We start from the raw sequence: 20,424 nt of genomic DNA, 5'->3' as shown, positions 1-20,424 counted from the left end.
AGTTCTTGCTGGATACGTTTTTTCGTCATAGACTAACATTAGCGACGCATTTGCGACGCATTGCCAAACGTCGCGTCCGTTTTGCGACGCTTGGGCGTTTGGTAGCGGACCGTCGGGAGAAAAAAACGTTTTTTGCTCCCGACGGTCCACTTTTTCCGACCGCACATGCGCGGCCGGAACTCCGCCCCCACCTCCCCGCACTTCCCCGCACCTCACAATGGGGCAGCGGATGCGTGGGAAAAATGCATCCGCAGCCCCCGTTGTGCGGCGGAGACCACCCTAGCGTCGGGAACGTCGGCCCGACGCACAGCGACGGGTTGTTCCCGACGCTAGTGTGAAACTAGCCTTAACGACCAGAGTTATTTTTGGTTTTGCATTTTCATTTTTTGCTCCCTTTCTTCCCAGAGCCATAGCTTTTTTATTTTTTGGTCAAAATGGCCATGTCAGGGCTTGTTTTTTGCAGGACGAGTTGTACTTTTGAACGACACCATTGGTTTTAACATATTTTGTACTGGAAAACAGGAAAAAAAAATTCCAAGTGCGGTTTGCAGTGAAATTGCAAAAAATGTGCAAACCCACAGTTGTTTTTTGGATTTTTTTTTTTTTACCATGTTCACTACATGCTAAAACTGACTTGCCAGTATGATTCTCCAGGTCATTAAGAGTTCATAGACAAACATGTCTAGGTTTTTTTTTATTTAAGTGGTGAAAAAAAGTAAAAAAAAAAATTGCGCCATTTTCCGATACCCGTAGCGCCTCCATTGGGTTTGGTGAGGGCTTATTTTTTGCGTGCTAAGCCGACATTTTCAATTATACCATTTTGGTGCAGATATGTTCTTTGGTTCTTGTTACGCCGTTTAGTGATCGGATTAATTCTTTATATTGATAGATCTGGGGATTCTGAACGCGGCGATACCAAATATTTGTATGTTTGATTTTTTTTTTATTGTTTTATTTTGATTAGGGCAAAAGGGGGGTGATTTGAACTTTTATATTTTTTTTTATTTTTTTTTACTTTTGGCATGCTTCAATAGTCCCATGGGAGACTAGAAGCTGCCATAATCCGATCGGCTCTGCTATACACAGGCGATGATCAGATCGCCTGTATGTAGCAGAATTGCTCACTTGCTATGAGCACCGACCACAGGACGGAGCTCATAGCAATCCGGCAGTGACAACCATGTAGGTCTGCTGGAGACCTCTGGTTGTCATGCCAACCCATCGGTGACCCACGATCACGTGATGGCGTCATCGATAGGCGGGATTTCCGGTGTACTTGCCGGAAGCGGGCGTTGAATGCTGCTGCCAGAGATTGACAGCGGCAAACTAGTTAGATCACGATTCCACCGGCAGCTGTTAGAGGCAGGGCTGCCATCAGGGCATTACTGCCCTGACTGAAGTATGGGGCCCGGTGGGCAGAGGGGAACCGCATTGGGCCCTGTCTCTACTGCTCATTGGGCCCCAGCCGCAGGCTTCTGCCAGTGCAGTAACTGAACCTACAGTACAGACCAAAAGTTTGGAGACACCTTCTCATTTAAAGATTTTTCTGTATTTTCATGACTATGAAAATTGTACACTCACACTGAAGGCATCAAAACTATGAATTAACACATGTGGAATTATATACTTAACAAAAAAGTGTGAAACAACTGAAATTATGTCTTATATTCTAGGTTCTTCAAAGTAGCCACCTTTTGCGTTGATGATTGCTTTGCGCACTCTTGGCATTCTCTTGATGAGCTTCAAGAGGTAGTCACCGGGAATGGTCTTCCAACAATCTTGAAGGAGTTCCCAGAGATGCTTAGCACTTGTTGGCCCTTTTGCCTTCACTCTGCGGTCCAGCTCACCCCAAACCATCTCGATTGGGTTCAGGTCTGGTGACTGTGGAGGCTAGGTCATCTGGCGTAGCACCCCACCACTCTCCTTCTTGGTCAAACAGCCCTTACACAGACTCGAGGTGTGTTTGGGGTCATTGTCCTGTTGAAAAAGAAATGATGATCCAACTAAACGCAAACCGGATAGAATAGCATGCCGCTGCAAGATGCTGCGGTAGCCATGCTGGTTCAGTATGCCTTCAATGTTGAATAAATCCCCAATAGTGTCACCAGCAAAGCACCCCCACAGCATCACACCTCCTCCTCCATGCTTCACGGTGGGAACCAGGCATGTAGAGTCCATCCATTTGGACTCATCAGACCAAAGCACAGGTTTCCACTGGTCTAATGTCCATTCCTTGATTTCTTTAGCCCAAACAAGTCTCTTCTGCTTGTTGCCTGTCCTTAGCAGTGGTTTCCTAGCAGCTATTTTACCATGAAGGCCTGCTGCACAAAGTCTCCTCTTAACAGTTATTGTAGAGATGTGTCTGCTGCTAGAACTCAGTGTGGCATTGACCTGGTCTCTAATCTGAGCTGCTGTTAACCTGCGATTTCTGAGGCTGGTGACTCGGATAAACTTATCCTCAGAAGCAGAGGTGACTCTTGGTCTTCCTTTCCTGGGGCGGTCCTCATGTGAGCCAGTTTCTTTGTAGCGCTTGATGGTTTTTTGCCACTGCACTTGGGGACACTTTCAAAGTTTGCCCAATTTTTCGGACTGACCGACCTTCATTTCTTAAAGTAATGATGGCCACTCGTTTTTTCTTTACTAAGGCTACTTTCACACTAGCGTCGTGCACTGCACGTCGCTATGCGACGTTGCGGCGCACCGACGCTAGCTGTGAATGCGCCGCACAACGGGGGCAGCAGATGCAGTTTTCCAACGCATCCGCTGCCCCATTGTGAGGTGTGGGGAGGAGGGGGCGGAATGCGCATGCGCGGTCGGAAATGCTGCAGACGACGCACCAAAAAACGTTACAAGCAACGTTTTTTGGTGGCGACGGTCCGACGCAACACGACGCAACCGTCGCACGACAGTTGCGACGTGTGGCAATGCGTCGCTAATAAAAGTCTATGGAGAAAAAACGCATCCTGCAAGCACTTTTCCAGGATGCGTTTTTTCTGCAAAACGACACATAGCGACGTGCAGTGCACGACGCTAGTGTGAAAGTAGCCTTAGCTGCTTTTTCTTGCCATAATACAAATTCTAACAGTCTATTCAGTAGGACTATCAGCTGTGTATCCACCAGACTTCTGCTCAACACAACTGATGGTCCCAACCCCATTTTTAAGGTAAGAAATCCCACTTATTAAACCTGACAGGGCACATCTGTGAAGTGAAAACCATTCCCAGTGACTACCTCTCGAAGCTCATCAAGAGAATGCCACGAGTGTGCAAAGCAGTCATCAAAGCTAAAGGTGGCTACTTTGAAGAACCTAGAATATAAGACATAATTTCAGTTGTTTCACACTTTTTTGTTAAGTATATAATTCCACATGTGTTAATTCATAGTTTTGATGCCTTCAGTGTGAATGTACAATTTTCATAGTCATGAAAATACAGAAAAATCTTTAAATGAGAAGGTGTGTCCAAACTTTTGGTCTGTACTGTACATCCGAGACGCAGGTTCAGTGAAACTCTATTGCCATGTGGGCCCACACGGCAATAGTTAAAAACCGCCAGCCTTTCAGAGGCTGGGAGCTGATGTCAACGTGCACCTCACTGATGTATTACGTCATTGTCATTCACCGGTGAGTGCGCTCTTGAACTGCAAGGAGGGATCATCGCTGCAGGAGTGCAGCCAGGTAAAGAGAGAGGTTTTTTTTTAATTTTTATTGAAAGCAATACGGGGGCAGGATGGGAGACCTGGTGGCAGGATGGGAGACACAGGTGGCAGGATGGGAGACACAGGTGGCAGGATGGGAGACACGGGGCAGGATCATGGAGCAGGATGGAGACAGATGAGGCAGGATCGCGGGGCAGGATGGAGACAGAAGGGGCAGGATCACTGGGCAGGATGGAGACCGATGGGGCAGGATCACAGGGCAGGATTGAGACAGATGGGGCAGGATCATGGGGCAGTATGGAGACACATGGTGCAGGATCATAGGGCAGGTTGGAGACACATGGTGCAGGATCATGGGCAGGATGGATGCAATGGAAACAGATGGGGCAGGATCATGGGGCAGGATCATGAGATAGGTGGGGCAGGATCATGGGGCAGATGGGGCAGGATCATTGGACAGATGGGGCAGGATCATGGGAGAAATGAGGTAGGATCATGTGACAGATTTTATTATTTTTATACATCTTTATAGCGCCATTTATTCCATGGTGCTTTACATGTGAACGGGGCAAATATAGATAAGTACAATAAACATGAGTAAAACAAATTCGGAGTTCACATCTCAGTGTTCGGCTCGAGCGAGCAGGCAGTGCGGGTTGCTGTTATCTGCACGTATGCTAATGAGTAAAACAAAGCATACACAAGTACAGGAGGAGAGAGGACCCTGCCTGGGGCTCACAGTCTATAGGGGATGGGTAAGGATACACTAGGAGAGGGTAGAGCTGGTCATGCGGCGGTTCAGTAGACTGAGGATCACTGCAGGTTGTAGGCTTGTTGGAAGAGGTGGGTCTTCAGGTTCCTATTGAAGGTTTCCGTGGTAGGCGATAGCCTGATGTGTTGGGGTAGAGAGTTCCAGAGTATAGGGGAAGCACGGGAGAAGTCTTGGATTCGGTTGTGGGAGGAAGAGATGAGAGAGGAGTATAGAAGGAGATCATGAGACGATCGGTGGTTGCGTGTAGGTAGGTACCGGGAGACCATGTCACAGATGTATGGAGGAGTCAGGTTGTGAATGGCTTTGTATGTCATTGTTAGTGTTTTGAACTGTATCCTCTGGGCAATAGGAAGCCAGAGGGGGCAGGATTTCCTCTGTATAACAGCACTTATGGTAATATTAGTATTGTGTTTTTTTATTAATGACCATTATTGTAGTATTCAGTCACTATGTGCCCGTAATTTGTTGTCCGGCCATGGTGTGGTGGTATTTGTTCCTTGTATGTGCTATTTGGTCACTATGTGGTGGTAATATGTGGTCTGGTCATGGTGTGGTGGTATTTGTTCCTTGTATGTGCTATTTGGTCACTATGTGGTGGTAATATGTGATCTGGACATGGTGCGGTGGTATTTGTCCCTTGTATGTGATATTATTCGGTCACTGTCTTGGGTCTTGGTAATATGTGGTCTGGACATGGTGTGGGGGGTATTTGTTCCTTGTATGTGGTATTATAGGTCACTATGTGGTGGTAATATGGTGTCTGATCCTGGTGCGGTGGTATTTGTCTTTTGTATGTGATATTATTGGTCATTTTAAAAATTGAAAAATAAATAAAAAATATACCTAAACTGTATTGCATATTTTAACAAATGATTACTAGGATAGAGTAGAGTAGAGCTCGGCCAAAAGAGTCTACCTTGTCATTTTGGCGGCTTAAAAAAATCTTTTGGCTAAAGCAAAAGCTGCTGGCTATATGTGTGATCTGGTGATGGGAACTGTTAATGTGTGATAGGTGAGAAGTGGAGTTTTTCCAAAACAGAGCTGTGGGGCTGTGGCCAGTTCGAGGGGTGGAGTCTTAAGGGGGCCCCGAAAATTTTGCCAGTATGGGGCCCCGAAATTCCTTGTGGCAGCCCTGGTTAGAGGCCAATGTCAGCTGTTCAAAACGCCAGCGCCTGAGCGGAAGAATTGTGACAGAGGTGTCTATAAGATGCCCCATTACTAACCCCATAGTTATATTGTTAAAAAAAAAACAGCCAGAATTAAGTAATTTAATTGAAAGGAAAACACAGACTCCTTTATTTGAAATAACCAATCCCACCCTCCTTTACCTATTTATTAGTGTAAAATTAAAAATAAAACAACCACCATATTACTCACCTGTCAGGCAATAATCCATTTGTCCCACGCCGTAATCTATCTCTGCTTCATCTGGATGCCTTGCTGAACTGTGGCATGATGCAACTGATCAGCTTGGCACCCAGGAGTGACTGAGCTGAGCGTTTGAGTGCAACTTCAATGACCTGAGGTGACGTCATTGAGACTACTGTAGGTCACTGAAGCTGCGGTTCCCAAGGACACCTCATTGTGAGTGGCCCGATGAACTGTGGTGACCTCAGTGTGAAAATTCTCACTGTGTTATAGGTGACATGATGAAGGTTAGCACAGATCATCGGCCTGGTTACACTGAACTGAACAGCTGGCAGTGACCGGCGATAACCTATATGACATTACCACTTGACACTAAAGCTGCGCCCCAAGCTCAGCTCAGTGTGTCTTGGATTTATGGCTGAGCAGTGTCATCTTGCCACTGCTCAGCCATGTAATACAGATATAGCAGAGCTGCACTGCTTCGTGGGGCAAATGGATTGTTGCCGGACAGGGGTGGAATGTTTTATTTCATTTTTACAGTAATGGGAATATTAGGGTGGGGTGTGTTTATTTCAATTAAAGGATTTTATTCTGACTGTGTATTTTTGTAGAATATGATTATGGGATTAGTAATGGGGGAGTCTTATAGACACCTCTCCATTACTAACCCCTGAGCTTGATGTCGCTGACAAAACAAAGTTGAAATTGTTGAACCCTATTACCCCACTTGCCACTGCACAGGGCAAGTGGGAAGAGCGAGACTAAGTGAAAGATTTGGGGCATCTTATAGATGCGCTATTTCTGGGCGGCTGAGGGCGGATGTTGGTAGCCTGGCATGGGGGGGGACAATATCCCTGGCCCCTTCCCAGGCTATTAATATCAACCCACAGTTGTCTGTTTAGCCTTTGCTGGTTAGAATTTATAAGGGGACCTTACATTTTTTTTTCTGGGGTTCCTCGTAAACTAACTAGTAAAGGCAAACAGCTGTGAGCTGTTATTAATAGCCTGAGAACCTTTTGGGATATTGTCCTCTTTCTCAGACTAGTAACATCAGCCCTCAGTGGTGGCCTTTCTCTCTGCTGGTTATTAAAATTATGCGGGAGCCCACGACAATTTTTAGTATGGCTTTTCCCATGCGCCGGTACGTGTCACACTGATTACACACGGATATGTTCCTGCATCTAAGGCAGAGAGTTGACTTATGATGGGTATGGTCCATCATAAGACGTTAAGGGGTTAAAGGGAAGCTGTCAGCATGTTTCTACATATGGAAACAGTGGTATTGCTGTATAGGTTTTTGAAAGAAACTGTCCAAGTGCATTGACACCCTCCCCAGTGCAGTTCCAACCTGATTTGCATATGGCTTCTATGCTAGATTTCTCACTACTGACACATGGGATCTCTGTTGGGGGAGAAGTGCTGTAAAATCATGAAGGCATGACTCTATATGAGAGTCCATCTGCAGTAAATGTTGGCTGTAACATACCCTTGTGCAGTGCCAGGGATGGCAGCTAAACACCTCACATGCTGTGGTTGTGGCCTGGTTTCCATGTTAGTCTTCCATGTAAAAGATGTAAAGGAGACTCCTTGTCAATGTAAGGTCACATTCATATAAGTGGATGAAAACTTGTCTGATTTTCATCCTTATGGTGTTCCATATGTCTGTTTTTCGCATCCACAATTAAAAAAAATAGTACCGTAATAAAAAAAAATCAGTTTCCTATACAATGGATCTGTTAAAAACAGGTGGTGTGCATATGGCATCCATTATTTTTTTGTATTAGGTCTATGTGAAAGTCTCATCCTAAAAGGCAAAACTGCTCATACTCATCTGCGAGGAAAACGCCCAAGTGCAATACGATAAAATCACCAATGTTAAGCTATGAGTCCCAGCTCATCTGTGATAGTCCTTGTATCTCGGACGAGACCTGCCAACGCAAGTCAATGGGCATGATAAAAAAAAACAAAAAAAAAAACGCACTGCAACAAAAATTTTGTCCACAACTGCCAGGAAAATTGTTCGGGATGCAAAGAAAAACCCACAAATAACATCAGCTGAAATACAGGACTCTCTGAAAACTAGCGGTGTGGCTGTTTCAAGATGCACAGTAAGGAGGCACCTGAAGAAAAATGGGCTACATGGTCAAGTCACCAGAAGAAAGCCATTACTGCTCAAATGCCACAAAGTATCTCGCCTACAAAAAATTGAACTTTTTGGCCACAACCATAAACGTTACATTTGGAGAGAGATCAACAAGGCCTATGATGAAAGGAACACCATTCCTACTGTAAAGCACAGAGGTGGATCACTGATGTTTTGGGGGATGTGTGAGCTACAGTGGCACAGGAAACTTGGTCAAAGTTGAAAGAAAGATGAATGCAGCACGTTATCAGCAAATACTGGAGGCAAATTTGCACTCATCAGCCCTGACGCTTCGCATGGGATGCACTTGGATGTTCCAATATGACAACGATCCAAAACACACAAGGCCAAGTCAGCCTGTCATTGGCTACAGCAGAACAAATGGAAGGTTCTGGAGTGGGAGTGGCCATCTCAGTCTCCTGACCTCAATATCATTGAGTCACTCTGGGGAGATCTCAAGCGCGCAGTTCATGCTAGACAGCCCAGGAATTTACAGGAACTGGAGGCTTTTTGCCAAGAAGAGTGGGCAGCTTTATCATCTGAGAAAACAAAGAACCTCATCCACAACTACCACAAAAGACTTCAATATGTCATTGATGTTAAAAGGGGCAATTCACGGTATTACGAAATGGGCTATGTGAACTTTTGATCAGGGTCATTTGGATGTTTTGGGTTGTCATGATTTAAAAGGGAAGGTGCCACCAGTTTTCTTGTAGTTTTTTTTTTTTTTGCGAAATTAAGTTTAAAATAGTAATTAAAATGTATTAATGCAATGTTAGCACTGTTTGCAAACATTTCTATATGAAAAATATTATATATTTTCTTACAAATATATACACTGCTCAAAAAAATAAAGGGAACACAAATCGCACATCCTAGATATCACTGAATCAAATATTTTAGTTGTAAATCTTTATTCATTACATAGTGGAATGTGTTGGGAAGAATAAAACCTAAAAATGTTCAACATAAACCACAACTAATATCCCACGGAGGTCTGGAGTTGGAATGATGCTGAAAATCAAAGTGGAAAATGAAGTTACAGGCTGATCAGTAACAACTCTGCTGGCATCACGGCATGGCCTCTCATCTCTCACACTATCTTACCCACTGCTCCAGGTCATGTTGTGGTTTCTGTTTCTTGCCAGCTTCATAATCTGTGGTGCCTCTGCTCTCTGCATGCTTCCTGGCTGTGTGCATAGGTGGCGGCGCCTGAACACTCTGGTTCTTATAGGAATCAGGTGCACCTGTTTAATCTGTTCCTGACCAAGAGGCCTCCAGTATTTAGTGCAGCTCCACCCAGTGGACTGAGCCTGTGCAATGTGTTAGCTCAGTTTGTGTTTAGCTTCTGAGTTGCCAGGCCTTGCTCTATGTTACTCCCTCTCTAGAGGCTTTTCTCCTTGCCTTTATCTTGTTTGTCCGCCCTCCAGGAGGCAGAATATCCTGGTCCCTGTGTCTTTGTTCTTGTACCTTGTCTTGTTCCATTACCTTGTCTGAACTTTGTCCTACCTCTGTCTCCTTGTCTGTGGCTTCCTTCCCTGCTTTGTCTTTCCTTGCATCCTTATGCTCTGCACTCTTGCGGGTCTTGTGACTTGCCTGTGCTCCGCTCTCTTGCAGCTTTACCTCTGCTCCGCACTCCTGCGGTTTTGCTCCGTTCTACTCTGCTCTGCTCCTGTTGCTGCAGGAATCTCTTGCTGCAGCTCCTCTCCACATTCCTTGTGGCCCAGCTCTGCTTAGCTTCTGCTGATGCAGTAATCTCTTGCTGCAGCTCCTCTCCGCACTCCTTGCAGTTCCGCTCTGCTTAGCTTCTGCAGAAATCTCTTGCTGCAGCTCCTCTCTGCATTCCTTGCGGTTCCGCTCTGCTTAGCTTTTGTTGCTGTGCTATCTCTTGCTGCCCTTCCGCTCCTATCTGCAGCCTTGCACTTCTCTTCCTGTGTGAACAGGTCCCAACCTGTTCCTTCATACTCCTTTCCTTCATACTTCATATCCATACCTGCATCTCCCGTGTGAACAGGTCCCAACCTGTTTTTTCATACTCCTTTCCTGCCAGCCCTGTGTCTCTGCCATTCCTGCCAGCCCTGTGTCTCTGCCTTTCCTGCCAGCCCTGTGTCTCTGCCTTTCCTGCCAGCCCTGTGTCTCTGCCTTTCCTGCCAGCCCTGTGTCTCTGCCTTTCCTGCCAGCCCTGTGTCTCTGCCTTTCCTGCCAGCCCTGTGTCTCTGCCGTTCCTGCCAGCCCTGTGTCTCTGCCGTTCCTGCCAGCCCTGTGTCTCTGCCAGCCCTGTCAAAACAAACATTATTATTATTATTTCTGGTATTGGTTCAATTACTAGCAATCTTTCCCATTACATAGACCTTTTTCTCCAGAAGTATGTCATGAGATTGGACTCCTATCTGAAGGGTTCATCTCATCTCATTGATTCCCTTCTTAAGTTAGCACCTACCCCAAACTGTTTTTTAATTACGATGGATGTTCAAGCCCTCTATACAAATATTCCCCATGATAGGGGCATAGAGGCAGTACAACAATTTCTTGTAGATGATTCTTCATTACACCCCAATCAAAGGGACTTTATACTCAATGCCATTCGATTTGTACTTTATAACAACATTTTCTCTTTCGAACATGTTTTCTACCGCCAGGTCAGGGGCTGCGCGATGGGGACGAGATTCGCCCCCAGTTATGCAAATTTATTTATGGGGGCATTTGAGTCCGTGTTCATCGCGCAGTCCCCACGGACGTGTGATAAATTAGTGTTTTATCGATGACCTTTTCATAATTTGGACTGGTACGGAGGGGGAGTTGCTTGATTTTATTTCTGATCTGAATAAAAATTCCTGGGGTCTAAATTTCACCGCCAACATCTCCAACACGTCCATTCAGTTTTTGGACTTGATGGTACTGGTTGATGAATCTGGCATTTTTTCCACTATGACACACTTCAAGGAAGTGGATGTGAACAGCTATTTAAGCTTTAACAGCGGCCATCTTCCTAGGTGGATACAGAATGTTCCATATGGGCAGTACTGGTGAATACGTAAGAATTGTACTCGGGACTCAGATTTCTGTAAAGGGGCCAAGATCTTGGATCAGAGGTTCCAACAAAAAGGATACCCAAGGAAACTTGTTAATGATGCATTTTTGAAGGCCAAAACTCTAACTCAGACGGACTGTATCAATAGGATTAAGGAGAAAGCAACTTTGCCCCCACATGATATTGCATTTGGCAGATGGAGCTTGGTGACCACCTTCAACCAGTCTCATGGTATGATTAAAAGGCTCCTGTAAAAATATTGGCCCATCCTTAAAGGAGACCCAGTTCTATCCAGACATATCCCCTCAAACCCCAGAACTATATTTCGGAGGAATCGTACACTACGCAACCTCATTGCACCGAGCAACACCACTCTGAGACCAGGTCCTTCCACCTCCTTAGGACCTTTGAACCCTGGCTGTTTTCCGTGTAAAGCCCCAAGATGTCTTTGCTGTACCTCCATCCTTAATGGGGTAACTCATTTTAAATCCAATGTTACAGGCACTTCGTACAAGATTAATTTTCATTTAAACTGCCAATCCACATATGTGGTTTACCTGTTGGAATGTGGGTGCGGCCTGCAATATGTAGGCCGAACCATACAAACAAAGCATTGCCAAAACATTCGCAATGGCTTTCTCCTGCACAGCCTTTCAAAACATTTTTTAACAGCGCACCATAAGGATCTTAAAACGCTAAAATTAATTATTATCAATCATATACCTGACTCTGTGGCGTAACGTTTTAATAGTCTTGTGAATCGTGAGAGTTTTTGGATTTTTAAGCTCGGTACATTAACCCCTGAGGGGCTTAACTTAATGATTGAGAAAGTAGCTAGATAAGAGTCGTAATTATTGAGCACGTAATTTTTTGTCTATATAGGTGTAGATTCATAATGACTTTTATATTATTTTTTTATCTGTGATATGGTTTTAATTATATATAAATAAAATAAAAAAGAAAATCTCTTGTTTTATGATTTTAATGTTATATTTGAATCTATGCGATTACATTTATCAGTGGTTGCTCTTTTTTTTTTTTTTTCTATGTGAATGTTCCTTTAAATTTGTAAATCTGTGAACAGCGTTGTGATTGGCTGTCTATTGTTTAAATACTGCCTTCCTGTTCCCATTAATAAACTCCCACCTGAAGAAGACGGTGTTTACCGTCGAAACGCGTTGTGGTAAACTACATATGTTGTCTGAGTTTCCTTCAGCGCTCCTGGGACTGATTTCTGTTTGACATCTGCCAGCCCTGTGTCTCAGCCGAGCCAGCCTACTTGTCTGAGTTTCATCCGTGCTCATCTGCCAGTCCTGCCTGATGCCCGCACCAGTCCTAGTGTTCCGGTTCTCCAAGTGGGATCAGCAGCCACAGCCCGACACCACCCTGGGGTAGCACCTGGCAGCTGCCTGCCGCACAAGCCTGGCCTCACCATCAGAGGCTCCAGTGAAAAGCAAGACAGCTGTCATAGTCACGCCCCTTCCAGGTTAGTCTGGTTCGTGGCACAGTGGGGCCACAAACCCCCTTGGCTCACGCCCATCAGTCAGGGCGTGAGCGTGACATGATCCAACTTCAGTGGAAATGCCTCAAGACAAGGAAATGATGCTCAGTAGTGTGTGTGGCCTCCAAGTGCCTGTATGACCTCCCTACAACGCCTGGGCATGCTCCTGATGAGGCGGCAGATGGTCTCCTGAGGGATCTCCTCCCAGACCTGGACTAAAGCATCCGCCATCTCCTGGACAGTCTGTGGTCCCAGATGTGTTCAAATGGGTTCAGGTCTGGGAACGGGCGGGCCAGTCCATAGCTTCAATGCCTTCATCTTGCAGGAACTGCTGACACTCCAGCCACATGAGGTCTGGCATTGCCTGCACTGGGAGGGACCCAGGGCCAACCGCACCAGCATATGGTCTCACATGGGGTCTGAGGATCTCATCTCGGTACCTAATGGCAGTCTGGCTACCTCTGGCGAGCACATGGAGGGCTGCTGTGCGGCCCTCCAAAGAAATGCCACGCCAAACCATTACTGACCCACTGCCAAACCGGTCATGCTGAAGGATGTTGCAGGCAGCAGATCGCTCTCCATGGTGTCTACAGACTCTGTCATGTCAGTCACATGTGCTCATTGTGAACCTTCTTTCATCTGTAAAGAGCACAGGGCACCAGTGGCGAATTTGCCAATCCTGGTGTTCTGTGGCAAATGCCAAGCGTCCTGCACGGTGTTGGGCTGTGAGCACAACCCCCATCTGTGGACGTCGGGCACTCAGACCATCCTCATGGAGTCGGTTTCTACCTGTTTGTGCAGACATATGCACATTTGTGGCCTGCTGGAGGTCATTTTGCAGGGCTCTGGCAGTGCTCCTCCTGTTCCTGCTTGCATAAAGACTGAGGTAGTGGTCCTGCTGCTGGGTTGTTGCCCTCCTACGGCCCCCTCCACGTCTTCTGGTGTACTAGCCTGTCTCCTGGTAGCGCCTCTAGCCTCTGAACACTACGCTGACAGACACAGCAAACCTTCTTGCCACAACTCGCATTGATGTGCCATCCTGGATGAGCTGCACTACCTGAGCCACTTGTGTGGGTTGTAGAGTCCGTGTGAAAGCACAACCAACATTCAAAAGTGACCAAAACATCAGCCAGAAAGCATTGGTACTGAGATGTGGTCCCCACCTGAAGAACCACTCCTTTATTGAGTGTGTCTTGATAATTGCCAATAATTTCCATCTGTTGTTTATTCCATTTGCACAACAGCATGTGAAATTGATTGTCAAACAGTGTTGCTTCCTAAGTGGACAGTTTTATATATATTTACATAGATAAATGGATAGAAGAAAAGCCAGCAATTTATCTGCCGCGTACAGTAAAATCACACTGACAGGTTAGAATATAATAGATGGAATAGATATATACACATAGGATATATAGATGTCAATGACACATATATAATTAGTACAGTGCTTGTGTAGCTTACTGTGCATGTATTTTATTACAGAATAAATTATGTTCTGAAAAATATGGCGTGGGGTCTCCCGACATTTTATTAATCAGCAGAGGGAAAGCAGATGGCTGGGGGCTGATGTTTATAGCCTGGGAAGGGGGCAATACGCATGGAGCTTCCCATGCTATTAATATTAGCTCACAGCTGTATACTTAGCCTTTACTGGTTATTAAATATGGGTACCCCCACAAAAAAATATGACATAGGGTCCCTATATGAGAAAGTTCTCACGCTCGCTGTGCCGTCAGAAAGGTCATTGGAGACCAGAGCCAATGAACTCAGTTGAACTCAATGACGTCAGTGCCGAACTCCGATGACCTTTCTGACGTCAGTGAGGTGAAACAAGTTCATTTGATATGAACTCTGCTCAACTTTAGCATGTCACCGCGAGTTGCTGAGCAAGCATGGGCAGCTCAGTGTCTCTGCTGGATGACAGGCTGTATAGACACATCATGTAACAAGGCAGCCTGCCATCTAGATGTAGCAGGGCTAGACGCGTCGCGGGCCAATTGGATTATTTTCTCATTGAACAGGTGAGGAATATGGTTGCCTGAAGTTCCATGGGTAGTACCTCCTTTCGAGGCTATAAACATCTGCCCCCACCTGTTGGTTTTCCCTCTGCTTGTTAATAAAATTTAGGGGGATCCCACGCCATTTTTTGCAGACAATCATTTATGGAGTAATAAAACACATGTACAGTAAGCTGCACATGCAAAGTATTATATATCTCACTCACATATCTCTATCTATCTGTAGCTATCCATATATATATATATTTATTTTTTTTTCTTTGAAAACTGTGTAAATGATAGAGAATTACTCTATGTAAAAGTTCATGTTAAAATGCATTGCAGTCAGATGTCATTTGGATGTTATGTACTAAAAATCGCATTGTACACTCAAGAAAATCTCCGATGGGCCCTGGGGCCTTGGCGGGCCCCCGAGCAGGATGTAAAGGTGGCCCGCTGGTGTCAACTGAATGTGCGTCCTCGGATGCACATTCATTTGGAAAGCATTGCGCTGTTGTAATAGGCCGCTGTCCTCGCAGAGAATTGGCGCATGACAGTGACATCACCAGTGTATGATGTCACTGTCATGCAGCACCTGCGACGAGCGCACTCACGTTAGTCGCCGGCCTCTGCTAGGTCAGCTGCCATTTTAACTTGAACACACCTGAACTAAGGAGGGGACACTGCGCTGGCGCCAGGAACACAGGTAGGTAAGAGAGGTTTGTTTTTTTTTTTTACTTCTGTCACTGTGGATGCGGCATGATGCTGGGGCCAGAGGAAGGGACAGGCCCTGGCTCTGCCTCCTTGATCCCTGACTATGACCCCAGAAGGGTGTGATGACATGGAAAGAGGGATGACTAGTCAGGGGCAACAAGTCAAAGCCCCCATTAGCATAGCAAACAGGGACACTATACAGTAAATGTTTTTTTTATACCTCGTTTTTACGGAAAAAACGTTATACAGGGCTGCTTAGGCTGGGAATTTACTCATAAATAAGTGAATGCTGCTGGGTCGGAAGGCATGGAGAACTGACAGGTTCTTTTTAATTACTGTATGGAGGCCAGAATGAGGAACAAACATTTAGTTTATGGTGACAAGTGGGGGACATTATTACTGCTGTAATATAATTAACTTTTTTGGAGATTGTTTGCCCTGTGGGGGAACAAAAGGGAGGTCCTGTTACTATGCAAGGCGGCACTATGTTGCTTTTTTTTCTTCATCTGGCATAGTGTAGAAGTTGGGAAATAAGTGGAGGATGTGCTCTAGAAGTGATCAGCTCTAAATGACTGTAATTTCCTGCAAAGATAAGTCCTGACAGAAAGAAGTGATGGCGGTCTGTGCCACATGAAGAAGAAAAGTGAAGATGAAGGACTTCACCTAGAGACGTCACTGGTGAGTCAATGTATCACATATACACGCACACTATATACAGAGCTCCTGTGTATAATATCACTGTGATTCCTGTATTACCTGTACACTATACGCAGAGCTCCTGTTTATAGTGTCACTGGTGATCCCTGTACACTATATAAAGAGCTCCTGTGTATAATTACACTGGTGATCACTGTATTACCTGTACACTGACACTATATACAGAGCTCCTGTGTGTAATGTCACTAGTGATCACTGTATTGTGTACACTGACAACATGTACAGAGCTCCTGTGTATAATGACACTAGCGATCACTGTATTACTTGTACATTATACACCATATACAGAGCTCCTGTGTATAATGTCACTAGTGATCACTGTATTACCTGTACACTGACACTATGTACAGAGCTCCTGTGTATAATGTCACTAGGGATCACTGTATTACCTGTACACTGACACTATATACAGAGCTCCTGTGTATAATGTCACTTGTGATCACTGTATTACCTGTACACTGACACTATATACAGAGCTCCTGTGTATAATGTCACTGGTGATCACTATATAACCTGCACAATGGCAGTAAATACAGAGCTCCTGTGTATAATGACACTTATGATAATATTAGTGTGATATTTATTTATGATCAAGTATTGTATTTGGTCACTTTGTGGTGGTACTATGTAGTCTGGTCACTTTGTGGCATTTATCCTCTGTATGTGATATTATTTGGTCACTATGTGGTGGTAATTTGTAGTCTGGTCACGGCATGATGGTATGTATCACTTATATGTAGTATTCAGTCACTATGTGGTGGTAACATGTAATCTGGTCACAGTGTGACAAGGGAAATATCCCTTGTATGTGGTAATATTCGGTCACAATGTGTTGGTAATATGTGGTCTGGTCACCTTGTGTCAGTATTTGTCCTCTGTATGTGGTATTCGGTCACTTTGTGGTGGTAATATGTTGTCTTGTCTCGGTGTGATGGTATTTATCCCTTGAATGTGGTATTCAGGCACTATATGGTGGTAATATGTGGCCTGTTCACATTGTGGCAGTATTTGTCCCTTGTATGTAGTGTTATTTGGTCACTATGTGGTAGAATATGTAGTCCATTCATTGTGTGGCAGTATTTCTCCCTCTTATGTGGTATTAGTATAAGAAAGTCCTTTAATGCCAACTACCGTAATTGTACATCCTAGTTATGGTGGTGCACACGGTAGATGTGCAGGAGTCGCCTGTGTGTTACAGTCGATGCTTCACTATAACCTGGATAACAGATATTTGCATATAGCTGTAGGGTGGGCCCCAGACACCCCAGTCTGACCCTATATGTGTGTGTATATTATATTTTATCTTGCACACTATAAACTATAAAAAAAGAAAATTAGAAAAACACAGCCAGAATAGGCGATTTCTTCATCTTGGCTTAAAAGGTATAAAAGTGCAAAATCTGTAATACATGTAGAAATTGCTACATTATATGTACCCCATGATGGTGCTATACAAACCTCATTCTACAAGTACAAAACCTCTGGGCTTCCAGAGTGATGTGAGGAAAACCAATGTATAGCACCATCATCATCATCATGATGTGCAGTGATGAGGAGTGTGTGCTCACTGAGGGCTGCTCCGCTTTCTATGACGGCTGTAATGACACTCAGTGCCACTAGATGGCGCTCCTTAGCAGTCACTTCCCGCTCGCTCACCGATGACCTTTCCGCTTTCGGCTTCCTCCCCGCCGGTCCGCCATGGACCGTACCTGCCGCTTTCTGCCTCCATATACGGTATATAGCCTGAGAGTTACCGACAGACAAGCTGTCAGTCACCAGCACAATCTCCGCCCACAGGTGTCAGGCCCTCCTCCCAAATGGGACTTTAAACACGTGGTTCCCGAGTGAGAGAATATGGTTGTCATGGGGAAGGTGACTCCGCCTCCTTCCTCATCAATGGTAGCGTTCGCCGAGGGGGAGGGGTTCCAGGCGGTGGAGTGACGTCACTGGTGTGTGCTGCAGCTGCTGCAGGGACCGGTGTGAGGAGCCGGACGGGACAGGTACAGACGCTGGCTGTGTGGCGGCGGGCAGGGGACATGGCAGCTGGGGTGGCACGGTGTCTGATGGCACGTCTCACACTATGTATGGGCTGTAGTATGTATGGGTGGTGCTGTCACAGCTACCTGGGCACATGTAGGGGTGTCTAGCCCCTCCCCACTCAGATGCCAGTGGTGGGCATCCCATGTGATCAGTATGGTGCCCAGCTGTGTGCCACTCTGCATCTCTCCTGGTGCCAGGAGACTGATCCGAGCATGGCTGTTGGATGCCATGACAACCGGCGGTGGCACCGGGCACCACAATCCGCTGGCGTGTATCTCCCTGACGTCACATTGTCTCTTTACCTTAGTGACTGGTGAGATGGCAGCTCAGTTATAGGAACGGGGAGGTTCCTGTCGTCCTGGTGAAGATGGGGGCACTTACAAGCCGGCAGCACGCGGGAGTAGAAGAGGTGGATATGCCATCTAACTCCGTCTACAGATACCCACCCAAGTCTGGTGAGTACCAGGAGTGGCGGGCACGATGCCATGGCGGGTGATTGCCTCTCCCTCCCGGATCTTTATATGGAGGAGCAGATGGATTGCTGAGGCCAAGTGTGTATTACTGTTCATTAGTGATGAGGTGTTATCTGAGCATGCTCAGGTCTTCTGTGTGCTGATATAATATGTTCAAGTCTCCGCACCTGTTCGACAGCCGCAACACAGGCAGCAGGAAATCCCCGCTTCTTCTGCCTCTGTCAACCAGCCACGAGACATGCAGCCGTGGGGACACGAACATAGTATTCAAGCACGCCGAGGACACTGGGTTAGCACCCGAGCATGCTCAGATAACACCTTATCCCAGCACGTTCGCTCATCACTACTGTTCCTTAGCGCCGTGGCAATCCTTCCCTCTGACTGTGAAAAGTGAGGTCTGTGTGGTCAGAATAAACTTGTACACAGGCCCCAGGATGTTTCTAAAATTGTGCTAATGGACTAGTGAGCAGATGTCCTTCATATGTAGAGATTTCTGGGACTTCTGGTCATTGTAAATGCTAAACTGCATGTGTTATGGCATCTCATACCAGCAAAGTACCTGGGGCCGACGCCACGTGAAGATGGTTAATTATGGGCCGCTTAGTTACTGTCATCCCTGTGGGGAATGGCACATACAGGTATTAATCACACCACCCTGTGCCAAATGTAGGAAAAACACTACAAGGAAGAAACCGGAGCAAAGGCGCCTGAAGGTTGAGGAGATAGCTGTAACAGAGGTGCTAAGATAGCATGATCTTAATGGTGGGCACCCGGAGTAGACAATGGTGGGCACCCGGAGTAGACAATGGTGGGCACCCGGAGTAGACAGTGGTTGGCACCCGGAGTAGACAGTGGTTGGCACCCGGAGTAGACAGTGGTTGGCACCCGGAGTAGACAGTGGTTGGCACCCGGAGTAGACAGTGGTTGGCACCCGGAGTAGACAGTGGTTGGCGCCCGGAGTAGACAGTGGTTGGCGCCCGGAGTAGACAGTGGTTGGCGCCCGGAGTAGACAGTGGTTGGCGCCCGGAGTAGACAGTGGTTGGCGCCCGGAGTAGACAGTGGTTGGCGCCCGGAGTAGACAGTGGTGGGCACCCGGAGTAGACAGTGGTGGGCACCCGGGCCAGTGGCGCTAGAGAGACAACTGAAGCAACGAGGAGGGGAAAACAGGATTTGAGTTACTAAGTATTGGGCAGCTCCTCCCCAACTCTACATGTCGATGTCTGCTGGCCTAACATCTCAGCTGCCCGTAAAAGAATCATTCAGTTATCGCTTATTTTTGTGAGGTTTCGGGAAGCTTTTGCAGCACCCATGAGACTCGACAGCTCTTCTGGGGGTCTGATGTTTGAGCAGTTTTCTAATATAGTTAATGTGATGCTTCAGTCTCCTTATTGTTTGAGAACACTTTACATCCCATTGTCCATATAATCAATCTCTTGCAATGCCTCTTTTCGCCTTTTGGGGCACTGTAGGGGAGTGGGCCACTTAGTGCGAGGTTTCCCTATAGATCACTGGGAGATTTATCAGAAGTCGCTCACTCCGTGTAAAGCAATGATGATAAGACGTCTGCTCCACGTCCTGCGCTTGTCTTATATCAGGTGACACCTGGCGCTCTTGTCTCTATACCGCCGGATTATATTTAGCTCTGGCCTTCATTGTCCTGCATACATATGTGCTCCTTGTGTGCTCGTGGCAAAGAAGCCGCACTGCCCCTTGGATGTCAGTGCTGGGGTTAGGGTATGAGCACACAGACTTCTCTTAGGAGCTTTTTTGGAGCTTTTCCACTCTGAAAAATCAGGCAAAAAAAGCTTTTTAGACTCATCCTATTCATTTCTGTTTTAACACCACTTCATATAAATTCCGCTTTTGAAACCCCCCTGATGGGCGATGACCGTGCATGCCACTTCTGTGAAGCTGCTCCAATCTGGGCACTGTCCTATCAAAATTATGCAAAATACCCAAAACAAATCCAAATCGCTTCAAGAAACTAAAAATTCCCCAAAGAAACAG

The 20,424-nt window shown here is 46.0% G+C and overlaps 1 protein-coding gene and 1 long non-coding RNA gene across 5 annotated transcripts in view; one reads left to right on the top strand and one right to left on the bottom strand.

The window, feature by feature from the left end:
- Positions 1-17,696, bottom strand: part of LOC143765298 (uncharacterized) — a 46,421-nt gene extending 28,725 nt beyond the window's left edge. Inside the window, exon 1 of the long non-coding RNA XR_013213359.1 lies at positions 17,561-17,696. This is a non-coding gene — a long non-coding RNA (uncharacterized LOC143765298). The remainder of the gene's footprint in view (positions 1-17,560) is intronic.
- Positions 17,619-20,424, top strand: part of RNF157 (ring finger protein 157) — a 55,096-nt gene continuing 52,290 nt past the window's right edge. For 3 of the 4 annotated variants that reach the window (XM_077251805.1, XM_077251808.1, XM_077251807.1), the window contains exons 1-2: positions 17,770-17,904; positions 18,252-18,399. In XM_077251805.1, the coding sequence (XP_077107920.1) occupies positions 18,312-18,399 (88 nt within the window). In that variant the 5' untranslated portion in view covers positions 17,770-17,904; positions 18,252-18,311. Of the gene's footprint in view, positions 17,639-17,769; positions 17,905-18,251; positions 18,400-20,424 lie in introns of those variants that run through there. The other variant, XM_077251806.1, reaches the window with a different exon arrangement.

This window comes from Ranitomeya variabilis, chromosome 4 (genome assembly GCF_051348905.1).
Source record: "Ranitomeya variabilis isolate aRanVar5 chromosome 4, aRanVar5.hap1, whole genome shotgun sequence".
Taxonomy (NCBI): Eukaryota; Metazoa; Chordata; class Amphibia; order Anura; family Dendrobatidae; genus Ranitomeya; species Ranitomeya variabilis.
The sequence above is the reverse complement of the archived record's forward strand: the minus strand, read 5'-3'. Positions and strand labels throughout refer to the sequence as shown.